Below are 21,194 nucleotides of genomic sequence, written 5' to 3' on the forward strand. Positions count from 1 at the left end.
TCAATACAACTCTGTTATTAGCCAGCTGTAGGCCTTGAGACGACTTCTGTTCAAATTATAATATCTTTTAACCCTCTGAGCATTGAGGGCTCGGGGGTGGCAGGCAGCGCCATAACAACTAGATTTCTCCTTGCTAATAATTGGTAAAATGAACCAAAGCAGGGAAGAGAGGAGCAGAGACCATTGGGGAAGGGAGAAAAAGTTATTCCTAAAGAGATTTATTTTGTCTCTGCTTTGTTCCCTAGTCAAAGCTAAACACCGATTTATGAGCCTTTTACTAAAGATTACAGAACTTAAAACCATCCGGGGAAGTGCCCAGGTATGCCAAATAACACTATGCAAATGAAACTAAGTATATGCAGTAACCCTCAAGAAACAGGGCACCTGAGTCATCTCTCAATCATTGACTGCTACAACTGGCTCTTAAAATGTAAGAGAAGGAACTTTTCACCCTTCCTGAAGTATCAACCAGCTCTAACTGACAGATGGAATGAGAACTTCCCTTTTGGATGCATCTAATATTTGCCATCACCCATCTCGTCTGCACACGTGTACACACACATGCATATGCTGCAGACAGTATCCATTCAATGGATCATTTAGTTACACATAATTAATATTTATTTTAAATTCTAGTTTGGGAAGAAAACAGCAGAGCATCTTCCCAGGTCTCCAACACAGAGAAGTTACAGTACATTAAATTTTTATATTGTGTTACTAATGCAGACTAAACTAGAGGCTTTAAAAATTGATGCTGCTACTTAAACAGCATAAAATGAGGAGGATTTGTTTGGGCTTAAAAATAAAAATGTCAGTCTTAACTACAGCTGGATGGGGCATCCAAGTGTTATTTAAAATGATAGGTATAATTCATTAGACAATGGATCAGTTTTTGGTTTTGTTTTCTTTCCTTTTCAGAAAGTAATCTCTCCAAACAAAGGCATAAAAAGAAAAACCTCCCTTCAACTAACCAACCTAATCAAAGCGTTCTATTTAAATCTAGGTATTATATAAAGTACATCTCAGAATTGTATTTTCTTTCTGAACAAATCTATCAAAGGTCCCTGAGATAGTAGAGTATCTATCTTCTTACTCCTCCCAATGTCTTCCCCCAGCTACTTCAGCAAGGAAGCCTCCATTGCTTTCAGCTGAAGCCACTGGCATTTGGAAAGCTTGTTTTTTTAATACTTGGTCAAAACCAAAACAAACATGTCTGATTGTTATGGTTTCTTCCTGACTAGGTTGGGGAGGGAGACAGGACTTCAGGGAGCTGCCCATAAAACAGTACACACTAAATCAGATAACCTGCAATTACCCAAAACTATTAAGTCTGGAGTTGGGAGACATTCACTAAAGCAATAGCCAAGTAAGGAAGAATTGAGGCTTTCCCTCCAATCAGAGATTTTTGGAGGAAGAAAAGCATGTATGGAATAGACATTTAAATTTTCATAATAAAATAGGAAACTCTGGAAAGAGTGTGGCTATTTATATCTTGTTTGCGGTGGGATCCCCAGCACCCAGCCGACACCGGGCACATACTAGGCACTCAATAAACATTTGTTGAAAGAATAAGGGTGGATGCAATTCTTCTGATTTTTAAAATTTTCTTCCAGGCAGGCAGAAAACAAAGGGAGTAATGCACAGGACTCAAGGTGGAATGGATTGGTGTCTGAAAGGAAGATGGGAAAGGTGCAGGAACGCCAGTAGACTGAATCTTTCACGACGTGAACATCAGAATCCAGCTGTTGCTCCACACTCCAGATCTCTCAGCGGGTCCTCTCCCTGCCCCTCCTAACGCACTGGTGGGAACTGGACAGATTTTTCTTCCAGGTAGTTCCTTCTGACCTGAGAAACTCCCCTAACACGTGAACTCCGAAGAGAGCAACCTCCCGGGAGGAAGAAACGCCCCCGCATCACCGCAGGTGCCAGGGTGCCAGGAAGCACCCCAGAAATGAGCCGCTGGACCCTCTGGTGGTCCCTCGCCCAGACGAGGAGTCGTTCCAGGGCTTTGACTCATTAACTCCACAAGTGACCCTCCTGGAAATCTACCACTAGAGGCTGGGCGGGAACTCCAGCTGATCCCAAACCGGGCCCGGGGTTGCCCAGCCCGCTTCCACCACTACCACTGACCAGGGCACAGTGGAGACCTTCCACGTGGCCGAAGGAAACTCCTGCGACATCAGAGAGGTGGAGTCCCGAGTCGTTCTGAGTCCTAACGGCTATGCTTCAAGACACTTGCATGAAAGGGTTTCCGTGGATCTACACTCTGCGCCCGTCTGCCCGCGAGGCCTCTCAGCTGCGAGCCCTCACTCCTGAAAGTTGGTGCCGGGAACGCGGCGCACCAAGGCCGGGCTGGAGCACCTGCGGGCTCTCCAGGAAGGCCTGGGAAAAGGCGGCTCTTACCTACACATCACTTCGTGCGTCAGGAGAACTCGGCACATTTCCGGATTCTTATTCTGTCCCTCGTACGCGATGGGCTGTGAAGGAGGTAGCAGCAGGAAAGGAAGATGTGGAAAGGGATTGGGGGCAAGGAAAGAAGGGACTTCAGAACAAGCACAACATCGCTTTACCTCCCACTGCCTTCCACTGCATTAGGAATTCCCGCCCGCCGCACAACCTGAGCGGTTGCCGAGTTTGGACTCGACTGAAAGCATATAGAAGTTTGCCCCAGTGAGAACATCATTCTTAGCAAAATGGAATGTTTGGGGGAACTGAATCTCCCAATAATTGTTTCCTCTCCAACCTTTTTCTTCGCCTCTTACTGCCCCCAGGGTTTCCCTGAGTCAGACAGAACAGGTCACTTGGTGAGACAGAAAAAAAAAAAAAATTTCCCGAGTGGACAAGGTGCTGGGAGGGGGACGTGGAGGGGGGCTGTGGAGTCTGACCCAGGAAATAGTGGAGGAGGGGCAGGTGAGAAACAAACTGGGGGGATTGGGGGGACGGGTCAGAGACAGGTGAAGAGAAGCCAAGAGGCCTTGGGCTCACCTGCTTGGTGACCGAGTCGATGAGCCTGACATAGAGGTCCTGTTCCGTGCGGACACCTGCGAGGACCGGACAGGCACCAGTCAAGGGTCGTGGAGCCCCTTCCGGACACCCCAAACCCGTCTCTGCTATGAGTCTGAGGCCCAAGCAGCCTCTCCAGGCTGAGCCGCCCTGGAGACGGTGACCTCCCAATCCCCTGTCCCAGGCAAGCCTCCCGCCGCCCTGGGCTCCATGCGATTCCTGAGAGTGATCATGGCAAGATCAACGCGTGCGGCCCAGAAGCCGGCTGCTAGGCGCCGGCTCACCGTTGCTGTAGAGGAGCTCACCGTTGCTGTAGAGGAGCTGTAACTTGTAGTGAGTGCCATTGTTGGTCTTCTCGTTGCCTTGTTCCTGAAAAGACAGGCAGCGTTCGATTCCCTTGCCTTCCAGTCCCCCAAAATGAGGGAAAGAGGAGACAGTGAATCCCCACCCCACATCCCTTCTCCCCATCAAAAGGCAGCTTCGAACAACCCCTATTCAGCCCTAGGTCAAAGGGCACGAGCATCTGCCTGTCTTTGGCCGCCCCCGGAAACTTGCCAAGACTCGAAGCCACTTGACCCTTTCCAGCCCTCTGTCTCCCTTAAAGATGTCCTCAGAAGTGTGACCCTTGAGCCTGCGACAACCGGACAACTCGCCAAAGCTGCCTGTAAACAGGCACCACCCAACCCATCGGGCTCTGTCTGTCCTTAGGAAGCCCCAGGGCTTCCTTTGGCAGAAAAGGAAAGGGACCTGTCATTTGGAAAGGCAGCATTCGGGCCTATCCCGCAAGGACTGCGCCCGCAGGGCCACGAGCTCAGGGACTGAGTTCCAGGTTTAGGAGGGACTTTGGGAAGGCCTGCTCTAAAGCTCACATTGTACAGCTGGGGACACGGAGACCCGGAAAGGGCAAGGGAGTTTCCTTTGGTCACACATGAGTTTCAGCGAACTGTCCTTCATTTGAGATCGAATCCAGCCCCAGTTCCAGGCTTGAGTTTGGAGGAGGCGCTGCCTTGGAGAACAGAAACGGAGAGAAGGCACAGCCCGAAGGCGGGCCAAGGCTGGGCTCCGGGTTTCCGCTTAGTACTGCAACTCAGCCCACCTGGCTCTCACAGGTGCAAAATAATTCAAATTAACCCAGAGAAGGGGAGCGGCGGCCTTGGGTGTACTTTTTAACTAGTTCGAAGGGCGTTTGCTCCTCCGTCAGTCCACAGCCAGGCGCTACTAAGGGCGCCGGGCTCGGTGCGCAGAGCCGGGAGCGCTCCTCCAGCACCGGGTGGGGGGAGTGGGGGTGGGAGGAGGTTCGGGAAATCGACTGATTTAGAGGCTGGGGGTGAGAAGCCTCGATTTATCATCCCTGATGATGCGAGTGAAAAAGTGTCGCGAGAGTGACAGATGGAATCTTTAGTGCTTCGCAAAGAGGGAGTTATTAGACCGCGGGGTTTGGGGGGTACGTTCTGCTTACTTTGTCATTCTCCACAAAGTCCACGAAAGCAGTCCGCTCGATCTCCACCGGCTGGCCCTGCCTGTCATAGAGCGCCAGGACGAAGTGAAAGAAGTTGGATTTCCTCAAGTTGGAGGGAGGCTGCTTCTCAAAGTGGGCCCGGGACAGGGCGACCCCGCTGCACAGGGAGACAAACGGGGGACACAAGACACGGGGAAGGACAAAAAGGCAATGTTACTAACCGCCCACAACATGCAGAGGGGTAAGGCGTCCACTTCCCAGGTCCAGAGTTCTGAACCCTTCGGGCTTTTTTTCCAATTCGGATAAGGAAGAGGAGACTCCTTAAAGGAGTCACCGTGGCCACGGGGGTTGGGTGGCAGGGTTGATGCCTGGGGTCTCTGACACCACCCAGTGATCCGGCATCCCACCGCTGGGCCACTCACCATCCCGTCTTTAGTGGAAACTGAAAGACCCGGGCTGCCGACAGAGGCCCAGAGTGGTCCCCTAAGGAGGTGGCTCGCGTCCTATACCGTGGGGCTGTCTCCATCCGTTCCCTCAGGTGGTACTGCTGGGTGTATAAGGATGCAGAGCTGGGGCCCAGGGTTAGGGGAATAAGTGCCTCCTTTGCTTTGGAAGAAGCGACCCTTTTATTTCGTATTAATTCGAGTTACCCTTCCTGGACCCATTGCCCACAACGCCCAAATGCTAACTGGGAAAAGTAGTGGGTAAGAACCCCAAGGGGCAGGAGGGAGAGCAACACAGAGTCCAAGTCTGGGTCCTTGGGCTGCTTGCCTCGCTCTTCCGAAAAGTTGTGCCTGGGACAGAGACACGGCGGAATCCTCGTGACCAGCCCCGGGGATCGCTGGCCACCGCAAATGAGATGACCAACATAGGGGACCCTCGCTCCCAGAGGTGCTAGGTGGGGAAAAACCAAACCGTTAAAGGGCGAGAACCTCCTTTCCTGGGGCCAACGCGATCCCCACTCAAGCTGCCTTTTCCGGCGGCGCCAGTCGAACCCAGTGACTGTGAAACCCAAGTTGGGGGGCCCGGAAGGCGCCCTCGAGTGTGTCAAGTGTGTGCACACACTTTCCAGCCAACCGGTCGCAGTCACAGCCGACTTGGCCATCAGATCCCATTTCACCGAAGACTTGGGGCTCAGGCGAGCACACAGATTGCGGGAGCTGCCCTGCGGCGCTGGGGTCTCCCAGCGTTGAACGCCGGTGCGCAAGCGCCTTCATTCACTCTTTTGAAAGGGGTGATGTTTTAGCTAAGATCTTCCCCACTCTGCCTGTTTCAGCTTCAGCAAACTTTTCGATGCCGGGAAGGAAGGAAAGCGAGGGAGGCTTCTTTAAGGAGTCAGCCCAAGGAAATGCGCGGCGCAGCGGACTCTGCGGTGCTGCCTTATTTCCCTCAGCTCGCGGGCGGGCCAGTCCCGGAGCGCTGCGGAAAGCTGCGGCCACCGCCGCGCTGTGCGGTCTGCCGGAGGGAAATCCGCGCGCCCCGGGCCACGGGAGGGAGGGAGCTGCCGCCGGCCCAAGTCCCGGAGCGATGAGACTTCTGCTTCCTCTCCTCCAAGGATGGAGGCCGGTTCGCTCTACCCGGGACACCTGGCCAGTTTGGGAAAGGGCTCATTTCTCCGTGTGATGTTGGCACTTAAAGGTGGGTGACCAGGAGGGCAGCCGGGGAAGCGAGGGTCCTGGAAGAAGTTCATGGGCTCTTTGGGGTAGAAGGGCTGCCTTCTCGCAGACAAGGACCTGGAGGCCACAAATTCCAACTCAGTAGTGGTAATGAGAGAATGGGACCGTAATGTCTTCGTAGGGTGGCACCCCGGACATGGTATTTACTATCCCAGCACGCAGACGCCTAGACACAAAGTCACCTTCAGGGATCCGCAAAACCAGAGGCTGGCGATCCCTGAGCCTGTCTGGCTGCCGGTCGCCTTTTCTCACCTCTTTCTTCTTCCGCAACTCTTTCTACTGTGACTCCGTCTTTTCTCTTCTTTTAAATCTCTTCTTTTCTCCAGCTCCCCAGCTCCGTTCGTCTGGCTCACTGTTTTATCTTTGAGCCGGGACCCTCCAGCCTGTCCCCCCTCCCAGAGCTCCTGGCCGCCTCGCCTTCCCCGGCAGCCGCTCCGGCTTCTCCCGCTCCTCTCCCCGCCGCCACCCTCTGGCCGCCGGCCTCCAGGAATCGCCCAGCAAGATGCGGGAGGTAGGCGCTTGCAGGCGGCGTGGCGAAGCCGGGAGCGGCCAGGAAGCCAGCTTTTCTCCCGCGCCGCCACTGCCAGCTCCGGTATTCACGCTCTGCTCGGGGCCAGGCCGGCTCCGCTTGCAAGACTAGCGGTTAAACTGGGAGATGTTGGGTGCTACTTTGTTATTTTTCCTTGCAAAGAGTGGACTGCGGTAAAGGAGTAGAAGAGAAACGCCTACGACCCAGGCAGTTCAGAAACTCGAGTGCTGGCTGCCGGGTGAGCGTTCCCCTGACTGCAGCGATCTGCTTGCCCGAGGGCGAGCCCCAGAGCGCAGGGCCTGGGCGACAGATGGGGAGACAGGGAGAGAGAAAGGCACGGGGAGCAGGGGTGGGGGTGCACAGGGAGAGACAGACCGTAAGAGCGAGAGACTGAGAGCATAATAATTGCGCGGCCGTGTCGTTACCTCTGCGCTGCGACATTAGCGTCCACCACTCCGACATTCCGGACCCAGGACCTGACCGAATCCATCTCGGCGCCCAGCGATTTCTCTTTCAGAGCTGGTCCTCTTCCTAAAGTATCTTGAATCCCAAACATTTAAAAAGTCTGATCCTCTACTGTCGCTTTAAAAGTAAGAGTTACAGCAACACAGTCCTGACTGTTTCCAACGTTGCCAGCAAATCGTCTCCTCCAAAGCAATCCAAGAAAAGGGATCAAGTGCCCAAGTTTGAGTCTTAGGGGAAAAAAAAAAAAAAAAAGATAACCCGTCCTTTGCTTCACTGGAGAGGTGCGGACTGATGTAGCCAAAGTTCGGGTTCTTATCCTCCGTAAGTTCAGATCTGCCGCCTCAGCCCCTCCACCCTAGGTCGCTCGCATCCTTCCAGCTGCAGCGCTGCCTCCTGAAAGTGATCACAATTTAGAAGCATCACCTGTTCTGGGAGAAACTGGAAGAAATTGATGGCTGCCTAATCTCTGCCCTTCCTCCAGATCCCCCCTCCCTGCTCCTCCCCACAGTTCCAATTTGGAAAAAAAAAAAAAAATCCCCAACAGGATCAGTTGTAAAAGGAAGGGGAAGACCCGGAGCCGAGAGGAGGCGGTGGCTGCGAGCGCCACGGAGCCCGGCTGCAGCCGCGCGCGGGCCCCATGAATGGGTTACTACGGCCCTGGCCGCGGGAGGCGGAGCCGCGGCCCGATAAGGAGCCTCATTTGCATGGACGCGCGGGATTGGCCGGCGCCGGGCAAGCCGGGCCGACGTCCTCAGGCGGCGCGCGCCACGCTCTGCGTTGCCGGGACTCCGGGAGGTGAAAGGGGACAGAAAGCTGCGGGCGTCGCGTCCTTGCACGAACCCCGTGTGCGTGCGCAGGATTGGGGGTCCCCCACACCCTGCACTGACTTAGGGTAGCGGGGCTCTGCGGGCTGGAGACGCAGGGGTTCGGCCTGGCTGAGGGAAGCCTCCCTGAATCTTGCCTCTAGATGTAGGTTTTTGTAGCCTGCCAGGAGTCACGTTCTTTCCCGGGGTTCGGATCTGTGTGCATGCTTGTGAGCGTGGCCACATATGCTTATGTTTTGTGCAAACGTCCCCCAGAACACCCAGCTCCCTGAACGGCTCCCGCAGGTCTCCTGGAGTTCCATGGTGATATCAGATGTTGTGTGCGGCTTGCACGTTGCTGAGAGTGGAGAACATATGAATGAAGGCGGGAGGTGGAGTGGGGTGGACAAGCGAGGCGCAAGTGCTGCTCAAATACAATGCGGGGGAAAACGGTCCGGGAGCTAAGGAAAACACCCGCGGGCGATCGGGCGCGAGCAGCAGTCGCACCCGTGTGGAGGAGAGGTTGCTTGACAGATCCAGGCGGGCTGAGTGCGCAAGCGGCCGGGCGTAGTCCTGCGGGTCCTCCAGTTCCCTCCCCACCTCTCCGTTCCCGAAGCTACCGGGAGTGGGTGAGGACGGACGGGGGACTCGCGGAAACTTCGCCCACCGCGCGCGGTCGCTACGGTGCTGGCCGCCGGCTGGTGGCCGGGAGGCGGTGGCAGCAGCCTCACCGAACAGCTGAAACCCTAGACGGCTTTTTAGCTGCGCGGGGCTGCTCGAGGTGCCTATTAAACATCCTCCTGGCTGGGTGTCATTTTCTTGCTTCTCCTTTTGTATTCTGATCTGTGCATAGATCTGCTGCTGAAATCTAGAACACCAGCGCGAAAACAGATTTGAAGACAATGAATGCAAATCTGTGCTCAAAGACCATCTGCTGTGGAGGAGACAATCAGCTGTTCGTAGTTCGAGCGATTGCGCCCGAGTCTCCCGGCCTCATTACGGGGAGGGCATTTGCGAGCGCCTGGGCTACGTTCAGGGCACTTTCTTCCCTCTTAGGTCTCAGATTTGAGAGACCAGATCCCTTAGGTGTAGGTGAGCGCTCGCAAATGAACTGCTAGAGTTTGCCGCTAGAGGACACAGCACCATGCAACTGGTTTGCCTGGGCTGACAGGAAGCTTGCACTTCAAGAAAACTCGGCTCTCTTGAGGAAGGGACTGGTGCGCGCCTCCACCTCCGGGATTGAGACTAGGAAGCGCTGGTCCGAACTGCGGAGATTCGCTTGAAACCCGATAGGGGGTTAGGGAGTTTGGGGGGCGGGTGCACGGACCGTCTCCGCATAGGCCCCGGGATCCAGGGGCTGGGGTCATTGATTTGGGGGAAGGTAGAGAAGATAAAACCCCCGCCTCTGGGTTGTGTTGACTATGGTACCTGGACCCCAGAGCTCTGGCTCTGTCCTCCCTGTTGGACTAGAAGGGGCGGGAGAGCCATACAGGGCGATTGGGAAATGGATAGGGTGGCTCGTAAAAAGCCAAGTAAGACAGGAGTGTCCAAAGGAAGAAAGGGGCGGGGAGGAAAATTTGTAGGGATGAGATTCACTGCCCTGTTTCAACTCGGCAATTCTCTGTTACATGCAGGTTTTAAGGAGAATTTCGGTCCCAGCAAAAACTGACCACCCGGAGTCTTCCACCGTCTCTCTTTATAAATCTCTTCGAACCTCAAGCAACTCCCCGCCTCCTTCGTCTGGGGTCTGCGCCCAGCGGGGTCAAAGCCTTGAGTTCCTTGGCAGAGAGTGTGGAACAGCCGTGAGCCCTTCAAGACACGCCAGTGAGCCCGGTGATTTTTTTTTTTTTTTCAAGGGGCCTTGGATGGGCTGCACCTTCACGTTGCCCCGGAAAGGTGCGCAGGGCACCCGGAGAGGCCTCTGGTCAGCAGTGGGACTGGGCTGAGCCCCAACAGTTTACCCCTCAGGCTCAGGTTGGCTGGGGTTAAAGGGCAAAGTCAGGGTCGAGGGCGCCAGCTTTTCTCGGCGGTAACAGCTGCCACCCAAATTATGCCCCCTCAGGAAGCGAATGAATTGTTCCTTTCTCCCAGCTCCCTGCTGCCCGCCCCAAAACAGACGGGCCGCGCTTGGCGGTCGCCCCTCCTCCCAGCCAACCGCTCCTCCCAGACATTCAGGGGCCACGGTGCTCCTCCCCTGGGAGGCAATCTGGGGGAGCCGTGGTCCCGAACTTTGACAGAGTGGGGCCTCCCCACTACTGGCCGGCTGCGCTCAGGGCGCCCCCCCGCGACAATGTTGATGGGAGCTCCAGGGATGGCTCCCTGTGTGGCTCTCTGAAGGAGTTGAAGTTCATTGTTGGCCAGGCTGGAGTTCCTGCGCGAGCGTGAGGGGACAAGGATTGCCCTGGGCCCAGCGTGGTAGCATTTTGGCCAGTCCAGTTGGGCTTAATTGTGTCTGTGTAGGTTTTGGGGAGGAATGGGCGCAGAGCCCGTCACTCGCGCGAAACATGCGTTGGTTCGGGGAGTGAGCAGCGGCGGCTGCGCCTGGAGGGTCGCTCCCATCTCTCTCGCCCCCAGCTACACGCAAACAAACCTCCTTTTCGATCGTGCAACACAAAACCCGCCCGGAGCCGCGCGGGGGCCCGGCAGGCGCAGCTGCGGCCCGGGGAAGCGCAGTCCCGCGGGGCTGCGGAGCCCACGCGCTTCTCAGGCTCCGACCAAAGAGCTCGGTTCTGCCTCTAGCCCTGGTCAAGACAAATCCAAAAAGAACACTATGATTAAAATTATTCACAATCTATTTATACAAAACTGGGGGTGTCTTTTACCCTGTCCTCTTCTTCATTTACCCTACCCAAATGACCCCCCACCCCCGTTTTTTCTTTTCATGTTCCTGTTTCAACCTGTCTGTAACCCAGTGTGATATGTTCGATTTCCTCGTAATTGGTTTTAAACCCCTTTGCCCAGTCTCATCCTGTCCAGTCATCTGGGCGCCAAGTCTCTCCTCCCGATCAGAGGTTCGGAAATTTTACTTAGCAACTGCTCTCCTGGCTGTGATCCTGTCTGGCGGGACGCTGGGGTGAATTCAGAGATGTCAGAACACACCCCTAAATACGACCTTCACCCCCACTTCCAGACACACACCCCCTGCGCCGAAGCACAGAGCCAGACCAGTAGCCGGGGAATTCGATTCACAGGGAGAGCCAGTCTGGGTTTTATAAATGGAAAAAGTGGCTGTCCCCGTGGCCTCTCTTCGAACGTGAATTTTACAATTTTGGGTTTTTTATTTTTTAAACTGGAACCTTTACTCTTTGTCCGACTACAAAGAAATAGCTTTACTTGACGTATCAGAGACCTGCCGAATATTTAACTCACAATTCTTTATGAAATGATTTTTTTAAAAATATCTAACTTCATTAACTCTCACACCAAATTGCAACTTTGGCATTTTCTTCCGGTAACTAGATTTGTATGTTCTATAAATGTGAATTCCCTAGAGAGGGTGGGAGAAAAGAAACTATTCATAAATGCACGACAAGTATCTCAGGGGGACTCCGCCGTCAATACCAAACAGCTCCCTTATAGGACAATTTGCGTAAGAAGTGGATTCGCTTCTTTTGTTTTCACATAGTGAAGGAGATTCGGGCGGGAACAGCTGCAGAAATGCTAAGTCGTACTGAGTCGTACTGAGTCGTGGAGGAACGTTTTAGAGACACTTGATGTCGGTTGTATCGAGGCCAGCCGGGGCACTGCAGTGAGTTTACCCAAAATAGACTGGAGGAACCAGATTCAACTCTACCCTAACACTTGGCAACTCCAGAAAGTCTTCCTCCTCCTCTTCCTCTCCTCTGCTCCTCCTCCCCCTAGTATTCTCCTTCGGAAATATCCCTCTTTCCCATCCCCTTATTCCGCGTGCAGAAGGAGCGAGGAAGCAAAGCGGAAAGGTCAAGAGAACAAATTCTCGCAGCAGCAGCTTGGGGAGCGCGGGTGTCCACGCGGAAATAGAGGCCTAGGAGGTGTGTGTGCTGCGGGGCAGGCTGTCTGGAGAGAGAAGTGATTGATAGCTTCCACGGGAATCTGGGGACCCGATTTCCCAGGTGGGAGGGGTGACTTTCACGTGAAACCCCTGCTGGGGGCCGTGCTGGGGTAAATCGGCCGGTTGCAGCCCCTTTCAAGGAACTGTGCACGAAGGCGGTGGCATCTGTCATCACTACTTAAGGTGCAGTGATGGGGGCAAGTTGACCCGCATTAAAAGGCCTGATCACGCTGGTCTCCGTGAACGGGAAGACCGAGAGGAAGGTACTAACGATCAGAGGCAGGACTTGCCCAAGCCCTTTCTCGATCTTAAACTTCACAGCAACACTTCAAATGGAAGTTATTGATTTGTTTGCCCCTAACATGTTACAGATGAGTAAAATGAGGGTGGGAGATGACAAGTGGCATCCCAACTGCTGAATGGGGAACAAGGATCCTCCCCATCTTCCATTTCTAATAACAATAGGGTGCAACAGAAGGCCTTCAGAAAGAAAAAGTTAAATGTGACTGTTTTCCTTTTTTCCCCCCCGGTTTCTTAGCTCAGTGATAACCGAAGAGCTACTCTGAAATGCACCCCTTTTCCTGGCGGTGCCCGCCAGCCGGCAGGGGAAAGCCCGAGGGACCTCCCAGCTCCTTCCCGGCTCGACTCGCGGCGGAGGTGTGAGCGATGTGTTGATTATTCATATTTTTACGAAGCGCACACTCTGCTGCGGCCGGCGCCGCCACATTTCACACGTACACTGACGTACACACATGCACAAGCGCTCACCCGGCCCGCACGCACGCACGCAGCGCCCCGCGCGCCCCGGGGCCCTCCTCGGATAAGGGAGGGGTGACAAAAGGCTCCCACTCACTGCCGTCCCCGCCAACGCGGCTGCCTTTTCCTCCAAGCCCCCACAAACACATCCTTGGCTTTCAGATCCAACTTTCTTTTCCATAATATACTAGCCTCCGCGACTCCCGCCTCCTGGATCTGAGGAGGGGGGAGACTTTGGGGGCGGGGGCCAGCTGCAAATACGGCACCATCTAGAATTTCATTCCATTTAGCACTAGGTAACCTCCTCCTCCAACACACACACGTACTCGCACACCACCACGATCACCTCCACCCACACTGGCACACCTCAGGTGGCAAGAGAGAAAATCCAGGAAAGTCATTTGCATAGAGTGCACGAGTTTCAAGACGTCTTTGAGGGTGCAAACTGGACTTCTAATCATGGGATCTCCCCCAAACACAGCCCAAGGCCTAGAAATTCCATTTCTGACTCACGGAACCCTCCATCCCCACCCCCCCTCACCTGCCGGGAGCCGGGCAATCATCTCGGGACGAGTGGGTCCAGGGCGCACGGGACGTGGCACCCGCGGAAACCCTCAGAGCCAGCTGGGAAAACAGAGATCATTCTCCTGGCCAGGCAGCTCCCTACCGCCCTCGAAGGGCAACACAATTCCACTTACTCTTTTCTCCCAAAGGAGAGCAGACGGGGGTCACGGGGCTTGGGGTCACCGCTTTCAGACAGTCCCTCCGCGCGGGAAGTGCTTAGAGCAACGTTTATAGGGCAATGCTGGCCTCGCCGCGTAGGGATTGCTGGACTAAACGCCCAGAAACCCTCACAAGCCGTGAGGTCCACTTTTCCGCAGACCCAGGTTAGAGGCTGGTATTTACTGATAAGGTCTCTGACATTTGATCTTACTCCTCTGAACCTCAGTTTCCTAGCCTGTTAAATGGGAATGTTATTCCTCTGAATTTCAGCTCCCTTACTGGTAAAATGGGGATATTTATTCCCCAGAGCTTTGCTTGCCTTAAGGATAAGACAGCTTAGGCGAAAGTGTCTGGCACGCAGTAAGTGTTCAATAAACGCTTGCTTTCCTCCAGCATCTGCAGGTGTAAGATGAGGATGATCACATCTGCTTATGGAATTCACTGGGTCCTGAGTCTCCTATGGGGATGGGTTTCCTCTCCCCCGACCTATGCGCTCCTGAGGCAGGGATTCTGACTCGCTTGTCTTTGCAGCTCCTTTGCCTGCCACAGGGACTGGATCGCACAGTGGGTGCTCAGTTTTTTGTTTGCGTTGGAAGCTGTTTGGTGCACACAGGCGTCAGAAGGCACCGTAGGTCACCGAGCGGGGTCTTACCCAGGGAGGGAATGCGACTTCATTTGTAGGAGGCTGCGCTGGGGGCTCCGCGGTGCGGGTGGCACTGGGTAGGGCGCACCCCAACACAAGCGCGGTTCGCTGCGCGGCTGCATGCTGGGATGGATCGCGGAACTCACTAGATAATTGAAGAAGATCGCGAGGAGCTCTGGAATGGGTCTTCTGTTTATATGACAAACCCCGGTCGATGAGCGGTTCACAGAGAGCTTGGGGAGCCCCTACTCGCCGTGAGCCCTCCTTAGGAAGAGACACGGCTCGCCTGACACTACCGGTCTCTGTCTCCCGAAAGCCGAGCTCCCCGAGTGGCGCTTTCCTGAGCCCGCATTAAACGAAGCTGGGAGGGAGGAAAGCTGGCTGACGGGCGGAAGAACCGAGACACCGTCAGCGAGGAGGTGGCTGACTGGAGGCTGCGGTGCGCGGCAGAGGGGGATGGTGTTAAGGGGTGAGGTTCCAAACTTTTCCATTCCTCAGAACTAGAACACCCTTTAAAACTTGCACCATCTTTTATGCAAAGGCAATGCATGTTTATTGCAGAAAAATATATACAAATAAAAACAAAAGAAATTCATAACTGACTCCAATGGCATCAACATAAACAACTATTGCTAATATTTGGATAGGTTTTCTCCCAGCTTTTCTTTTAAACAGATTTCTATATACAGTACTCTAAATGGGAGCATAGACTATATGGTGATTTGTAACCTGTTGGCTCACTTAATATAGCATATTTCCCTATGCCATTAAATATTTTTCTACAGTAACATTTAATATTTGCATAGTATTTCACTATCCATATCACAAATTGTTTGACCAGTCTATTGGATTGGACATTTAAGTTGCTCCTAATCTTCACTGTTATAAACAACACTATGATGAACATCCTTGTAGCTTAGTTTTTCGATAACTATGATTCTTTCCTTCAGATAAAGTCCTAGAAGTAAAATTGCAAAATCAAAGACTTTGCATGTTTTTACACCTTGATACAGATTGACAATTTGGCCTCTTGAAAGACTAAATGTACACTTTTGCCAGCGATACCTGAGGTTACCCCTTCTGCCTTCACCCCTCAACCTTCCTGAATCTTTGAAGTTATAGTCTTATTTTAAAATTTTCCCAGTTTGATAGATTGGAAATGTCTTTTGGTATTTGTATTTTATTTATATTTAGTGAATTTCCAGTAAGGGGAAATTGTTTTTCATACACTTTTTGGCCAGTGTACATCTTTGGGGAGTTAAACATTATTTTATTAAGGATGTTGAATTTTAATTTATCATGTATGTTGAAAATATTTTTTTCCACCTTTGCTTGTTGGTAATTTTATTTATACATTTTTGGTGGCAGAAATATAGATGTACTTTAGTTAGTTATAATGTTTTCGTCTGCAAGTACCAAAATAAGCGACTAACAGCAATTTAAGCAATAAAATCATTTAATTGTCTCACATACCAAGAAGCCTGGAGGTAGATGGCCCCAAGTTAGGTTGCCACAAACAAATCTGGTTCATTTGCTTTGCATGTTGAGTTTCAATCTCACCGTCACTGCCTCCTAGCGGAGGATACAGCAGCAATAGTGGCGCACATTCAAGGCAGGAAGCAAGAGGAACAGAGCCACCAGCAGGTTTGTCCCAGTGGATTGCAAAGTAGAAGCTTTTCCAGAAGCAGTCCTTATGCCTCCTTTGCCATAACTGAGTCATGTGGCCATCCACAGTCAGACATTTATCTGGGAAAGCAAGTGCCTCCTTTGTGAGGCACTTCAGGGTGGGTTGAGAATGGCAGTTGGATTAGGCAAATAGAAAAGCTCCCCTCCACCCCCCCCCTTTTTTTTTTTTTTTTTTTTTTTTTGACAGAATCTTGCTCTGTCACCCAGACTGGAGTGCAGTGGTGCCATCTTGGCTCACTGCAACCTCCATCTCCGGGGTTCAAGTGATTCTCCTGCCTCAGCCTCCTGAGCAGCTGGGATTATAGTCGTGTGCCACCATGCCTGGCTAATTTTTGCATTTTTTTTAGTAGAGATGAGGTTTCACCATGTTGGCCAGGCTGGTCTCGAACTCCTGACCTCAAGTGATCCGCTCGCCTCAGCTTCCCAAAGTACTGGAATTACAGGCATGAGTCACCGTGCCTGACTTAGACAAGCCCATTTTATGTCCTGCAATAGGTCTTTAACTTGTATGTAGTCAACTCTACCCATGTTTTTCTTTATATCTTTTGTGTATAAAAATAAAAAATTTAGCACCTGTTATGTACCCATAATTAAAAATAAAAAATTTTAAAGCATAAAGTGTTCCTTTTGTGTTGTTCACAGGTAATCCTTCCCCATTCCAAGATAAATTAAATATTGATGTATATTTTCTTATTTCTCTATTTTCATTACAATTTTTGCCCTAAGTAAATAGATTTGTTCATTACGGTCTTGGTTGGTTCCCTTTTCAACAATAAAGACTAAGTTTTAGAAGGCTAATTTAAATAGATTAGCTGTAGATACTGAAAAATCAAAATCTTTTATTTTATTTTATTTATTTATTTATTTTGAGACAGATTCTTGTTCTGTTGCCAATCTTGGCTCACTGCGGCCTCCACCTCCTAGGTTTAAGCGATTCTCATGCTTCAGCCTCCTGAATGGCTGGGATTACAGGCATGCGCCACCACCCAGTTAAATTTTTTATTTTTAGTAGAAACGCTGGGTTTCACCATGTTGGCCAGGCTGGTCTTGAACTCCTGGCCTCAAGTGATCCTCTTGCCTCCCAAAGTGCTGGGATTACAGGCATGAGCCACCACCCCCGGCCCCTTTTTATTCAAAATATTTTATGTTTGCTTATCAACTATAGTTCATCTGAAATTTATTTCCATTTACATTAAGAGGTGGAAATCAAACTTCTGTCACTAAACTCTTAGTTGTACCAATAGCATTTATTAAATAATCCTTAATTTCTCTCTATATATGTATATATATGTGTGTGTGTGTATATATACACACACACACACACACACGTGTGTGTATATATATAGAGAGAGAGATTTTTAAACTAGAACAGGAAATTTATAACTCAGTTAGAAACTAGAAAAACCACATGCTTTTTAGTTTATACATTTTATTTTATGTCCTGCAGTAAAACTTGAAGTATTGGCTAGTCTTGGTGGCTGATGTCTGTAATCCTAGCACTTTGGGAGGCCAAATGCAAGAGGATTGCTTGAGCCCAGGAGTTCAAAACCAGCCAGGACAACATCGTGAAAGCGTGTCTCACATAAAAAATAAAAATAATAAAAATAATAAATAAACCCTGTAGTTTATTCATATAGGTCCACCACAAATTTTGTTTGAGTTATTCTTAGGTAGTTTGTGAGTATTTTTTTCTATTATAGTTCCTGATTATTGCTGAAATATGGAGAATTTGTTCATTTATTACACACACAGACATTTTTCTTAGCTCTTATTAGTTGTCCTAGTTTCTTAATTGATTCAGTTAGACTTTCCAAGTAGACAATTATATCACCTACTTAATGATAGTTTGGTCTTTTTCTTTCTAGTAAAGTAAACCTGATTTATTTTACCTGTTTAGTTTCATTGGCTAGGATCTCTAATACAATGGTGAAGAGTAGAAGTATCAGAGATACACTTTATTTTGTGTCTGCATATTGTGGATATTTTTATAATGTGTTGTTAGTTGATGATTGGTGTCTGATATTATAAAGTACAGATTTATCTCAGGTTACTGAGAACTTTGATTACAAATAGATGTTGAATTGTATCAAATATATTTTTAGCACGCATTAGGGTGATTATAGACTTTTCCTCATCTTTCTATTATTGTTATTAATGATATTAATATACTTAATATTGACATATTTTTGAATTTCTATAATAAGCCCAACATGGTCATTTAACCATTTATGCATTCATTACAAATTTATCAGACACTCACCTTACCAGGGACACCGTGGTAAACAACACCAAGTCCACACCCCTGAGAAATTTATATTCCAGGGAAAAATGATGATTGATCTGCAGTTTTCTCATGTTAATTCTGTCTTTGCAGGTGTGTTGTGTATTTACTCACCTGACATCCGTCATTTATTCTCATCTCCTCTTCTGTGCCTTTCTGTCCTGGAGATTTACTTCTTTGGTGTTCTGTGGATCATTTTCAAAGGCCCTGCTTGAAGCTTGCCTCTCCAACTCTTCCAACAATTTTACAAACTCCAGACCCCCTTTTTAAAATCTCTTCTTCTATGATGTTTGGAAGAGTTTCTACTTCTTATGCCAAACTCGAACTAGCGCATCAGATTTAGGTATCGGGGTTATACAAGCTCTGTAAAAATAATTTCTATGATTTTTTTTAATATACAAGTTTAGTTTAAATAGCATAGGATCTATATTTTCTTTAAATTAACAGAACTTGGCCAGGCACAGTGGCTCACACCTGTAATCCTAGCACTTTGGGAAGCCGAGATGGGAGGATCGCTTGAGACCAAGAGTTCAAGACCAGCCTGGTCAACATAGAAAGATCACCCCCAGTCTCTATTAAAAAATATATATATAACAGAACTTTCCCATAGAGCCTTTGATAAATTATCTAATTTATTTGATAGTTAATGATTTATTCAGGTTTTCTATCGCTTACTGAGTATATTTGGATAATTTTTATTCTTATATAAAACAATCTATATCATTAATATTTTTAAATGCTTTACCTAGAGCTGTACCTTGCATTCTGCTATAACTTTAATTTTCTGTATCTGAAACAATTTTTCCCATTGCCAGAGCTGAATATTTTCATTTTGCATCCTGTTTTATTTATTTATTTTTAATACTTTAAGTTCTGGGTTATATGTGCAGAATGTGCAGTTTTGTTACATAGGTATACATGTGCCATGGTGGTTTGCTGCACCCATCAACCTGTCACCTACATTAGGTATTTCTCCTAATGTTATCCCTCCCCTAGCCCTCCACCCTGCAATGGACTTGGAACCAACCTAAATGTCCTGTTTTATTTTTATTCCTCCAGACTTATCTAATTTATACTCCTATCAATAGTGCACCAGAAACTTTGGTATTATCTGACTTTCTAATTTTGGCAGATCTGATGGGAATAAAGATATATCTTGCTGTTCTTTTAATGTGCATTTCTTTGATTGCTGGTGAAGTTGAGCATCTCTTCAGACACTTTTTAACCATTTTGCTCTCCCTCCAATTAACCACTTATTGATAGCATTTTTCCACTGGATTTTCAGCCTTGGAGATGGTTGTTGCTGCTGCTTCTGCTGCTGTTGATGTTGATGATTGGCAGAAGGATTTTATATGTTTAGATTTTAATTGTCAGTTTTAGATGTTACAGATATTATCTCTCAATCTGTCATTTGTCTGTAACTTGGTCAGTGTTGTTCTCTGCTGATTAGCAATGCTTTATTTTTATCTGGTCAATTCCGTCCACTTTTGTGCTTTGGAATCTTACTTAAAAAGTTTTTCTACACCTCAAAATTACACAAAAAAATCCCACACTTTTAATTTCATCTTTTACATCCACATGTTTAATTTCATGCACATGAAATTAACTTGCAACATTGTCTAAAATAGTGGTCCAGATTCTGTTTTCTCCATTAAATGAGCTATAATTGAACTATTATACCACCAAATGCTTTATAGCATGGTAGGAAAGAAAATTGTCCCAAATATAGCCTGGGACAGAATTTTCTTTATGTATGGGATATAATTTATAATTCCTTCTGGGAAATAATTAGCATTCTTGTGTGATTTTTTGGTAGACTTTATTGAACTCAAGAACATCTTCTGCGAAACTGTCAGTCTTGAGAAGGGTCTGATAATATTAACTGGCACTGCCTTGTATTTTTCTACAAACTCCTCTTCCAAGAAAAAAATCTGCAATGGATGGCTCAGGACCTTCTTTCCCCAGGGCAAATCTGAAATAAAGCTTTGACATGAGCTTGTGATAATTTTTTTGGAAAGGGTGCTTTAACAACAGTCTAATAGTCTTCAGCTCTTCTTCTAGATAGAACTGAAGACTGTATGGATGAACCCTCCCCTCCATCCACTCATGTCTGTAATACGTCTTAGAGAAATTCCTTGAAGTTTATTATATGAGAATAGCACCTCTGTCTAGTTTCCAGCAATAATGGGCTTTTAAAAATTATATTTCTCAGTATTTGAGAAGTTTCTTGGAAATGACATGTGCATATTATCATTTTTTGCAAGAGTATCACTGCTTCCATTATAGTTCTGTTTGGTAAAAATTCCCAAGAATTGTCTAGAATCTTTAAGTGTTAATTACCAGTATTTTTGCTCTCATTGAAATGACAATTTAAGATGTTTAGTGTTATTTTCCAGTAGTTCTACAATGGTTCATAAAATTGATCTCTTTCTTTAAACCGCCAATTCTCTTTCTACATCTAAGGACTGCATATTCAGTGCTCTTCCTACAGAGGGGAGTGAATTTGAATATTAGGGGTGAGCTACTTAACATCTGCATGCTTCACTGTTTTCATCTATAAAACACGATGATGATATAGTTTAGCAATTTTGTATTGTTTTTCAGGTAACGGGAGTTGAGATTGAGTCCCAGATGGATTTTTATTCAGATCAGGCCTTAATGAAAAAAGAATAGGAAGCTTTAGGTTATTATGCATTTTACTTTTCTAGATTTAAGCTCCAATGGCCTATGGAGAACAGGAAGGCAGCTACAACTACAAACAGCCGTACCAAGGAGCTTCATCTTCATGTCTGAGGGTTTTGGGGTTTTTTGTTTTTGTTGTTTGTTTGTTTGTTTGTTTGTTGAGATGGAGTCTCACTCTGTCACCCAGAGTGGAGTGCAGTGGCTCAATCTCTACTCACTGCAACCTCCGCCTCCCAGGTTCAAGTGATTCTCATGCCTTAGCCTCCCAAGTAACTGGGACTACAGGTGTGCACCACCATGCCAGACTAATTTTTGTATTTTTAGTAGAGACGGGGTTTCACCATGTTAGCCAGGCTGGTCTAGGACTCTAGACTTCAGGTGATCCACCTGCCTCAGCGTCCCAAAGTGCTGGGATTACAGGCATGAGCCACCATGCCCAGCCCATGTCTGAGAGTTTT

The 21,194-nt window shown here is 48.8% G+C and overlaps 1 protein-coding gene across 5 annotated transcripts in view; it reads right to left on the reverse strand.

Moving 5' to 3' along the window:
- Window positions 1–7,769, reverse strand: part of EBF2 (early B cell factor 2) — a 202,295-nt gene extending 194,526 nt beyond the window's left edge. For all 5 annotated transcript variants that reach the window (XM_025394007.1, XM_025394005.1, XM_025394006.1 and 2 more), the window contains exons 1-5: window positions 7,093–7,769; window positions 4,463–4,619; window positions 3,309–3,372; window positions 2,986–3,041; window positions 2,404–2,477 (exon numbers count right to left, since the gene is read on the reverse strand). In XM_025394007.1, the coding sequence (XP_025249792.1) occupies window positions 2,404–2,477; window positions 2,986–3,041; window positions 3,309–3,372; window positions 4,463–4,619; window positions 7,093–7,223 (482 nt within the window). In that variant the 5' untranslated portion in view covers window positions 7,224–7,769. The remainder of the gene's footprint in view (window positions 1–2,403; window positions 2,478–2,985; window positions 3,042–3,308; window positions 3,373–4,462; window positions 4,620–7,092) is intronic.
- Between the last annotated feature and the right edge of the window lie 13,425 nt (window positions 7,770–21,194).

Source organism: Theropithecus gelada, chromosome 8 (genome assembly GCF_003255815.1).
Source record: "Theropithecus gelada isolate Dixy chromosome 8, Tgel_1.0, whole genome shotgun sequence".
NCBI lineage: Eukaryota > Metazoa > Chordata > Mammalia > Primates > Cercopithecidae > Theropithecus > Theropithecus gelada.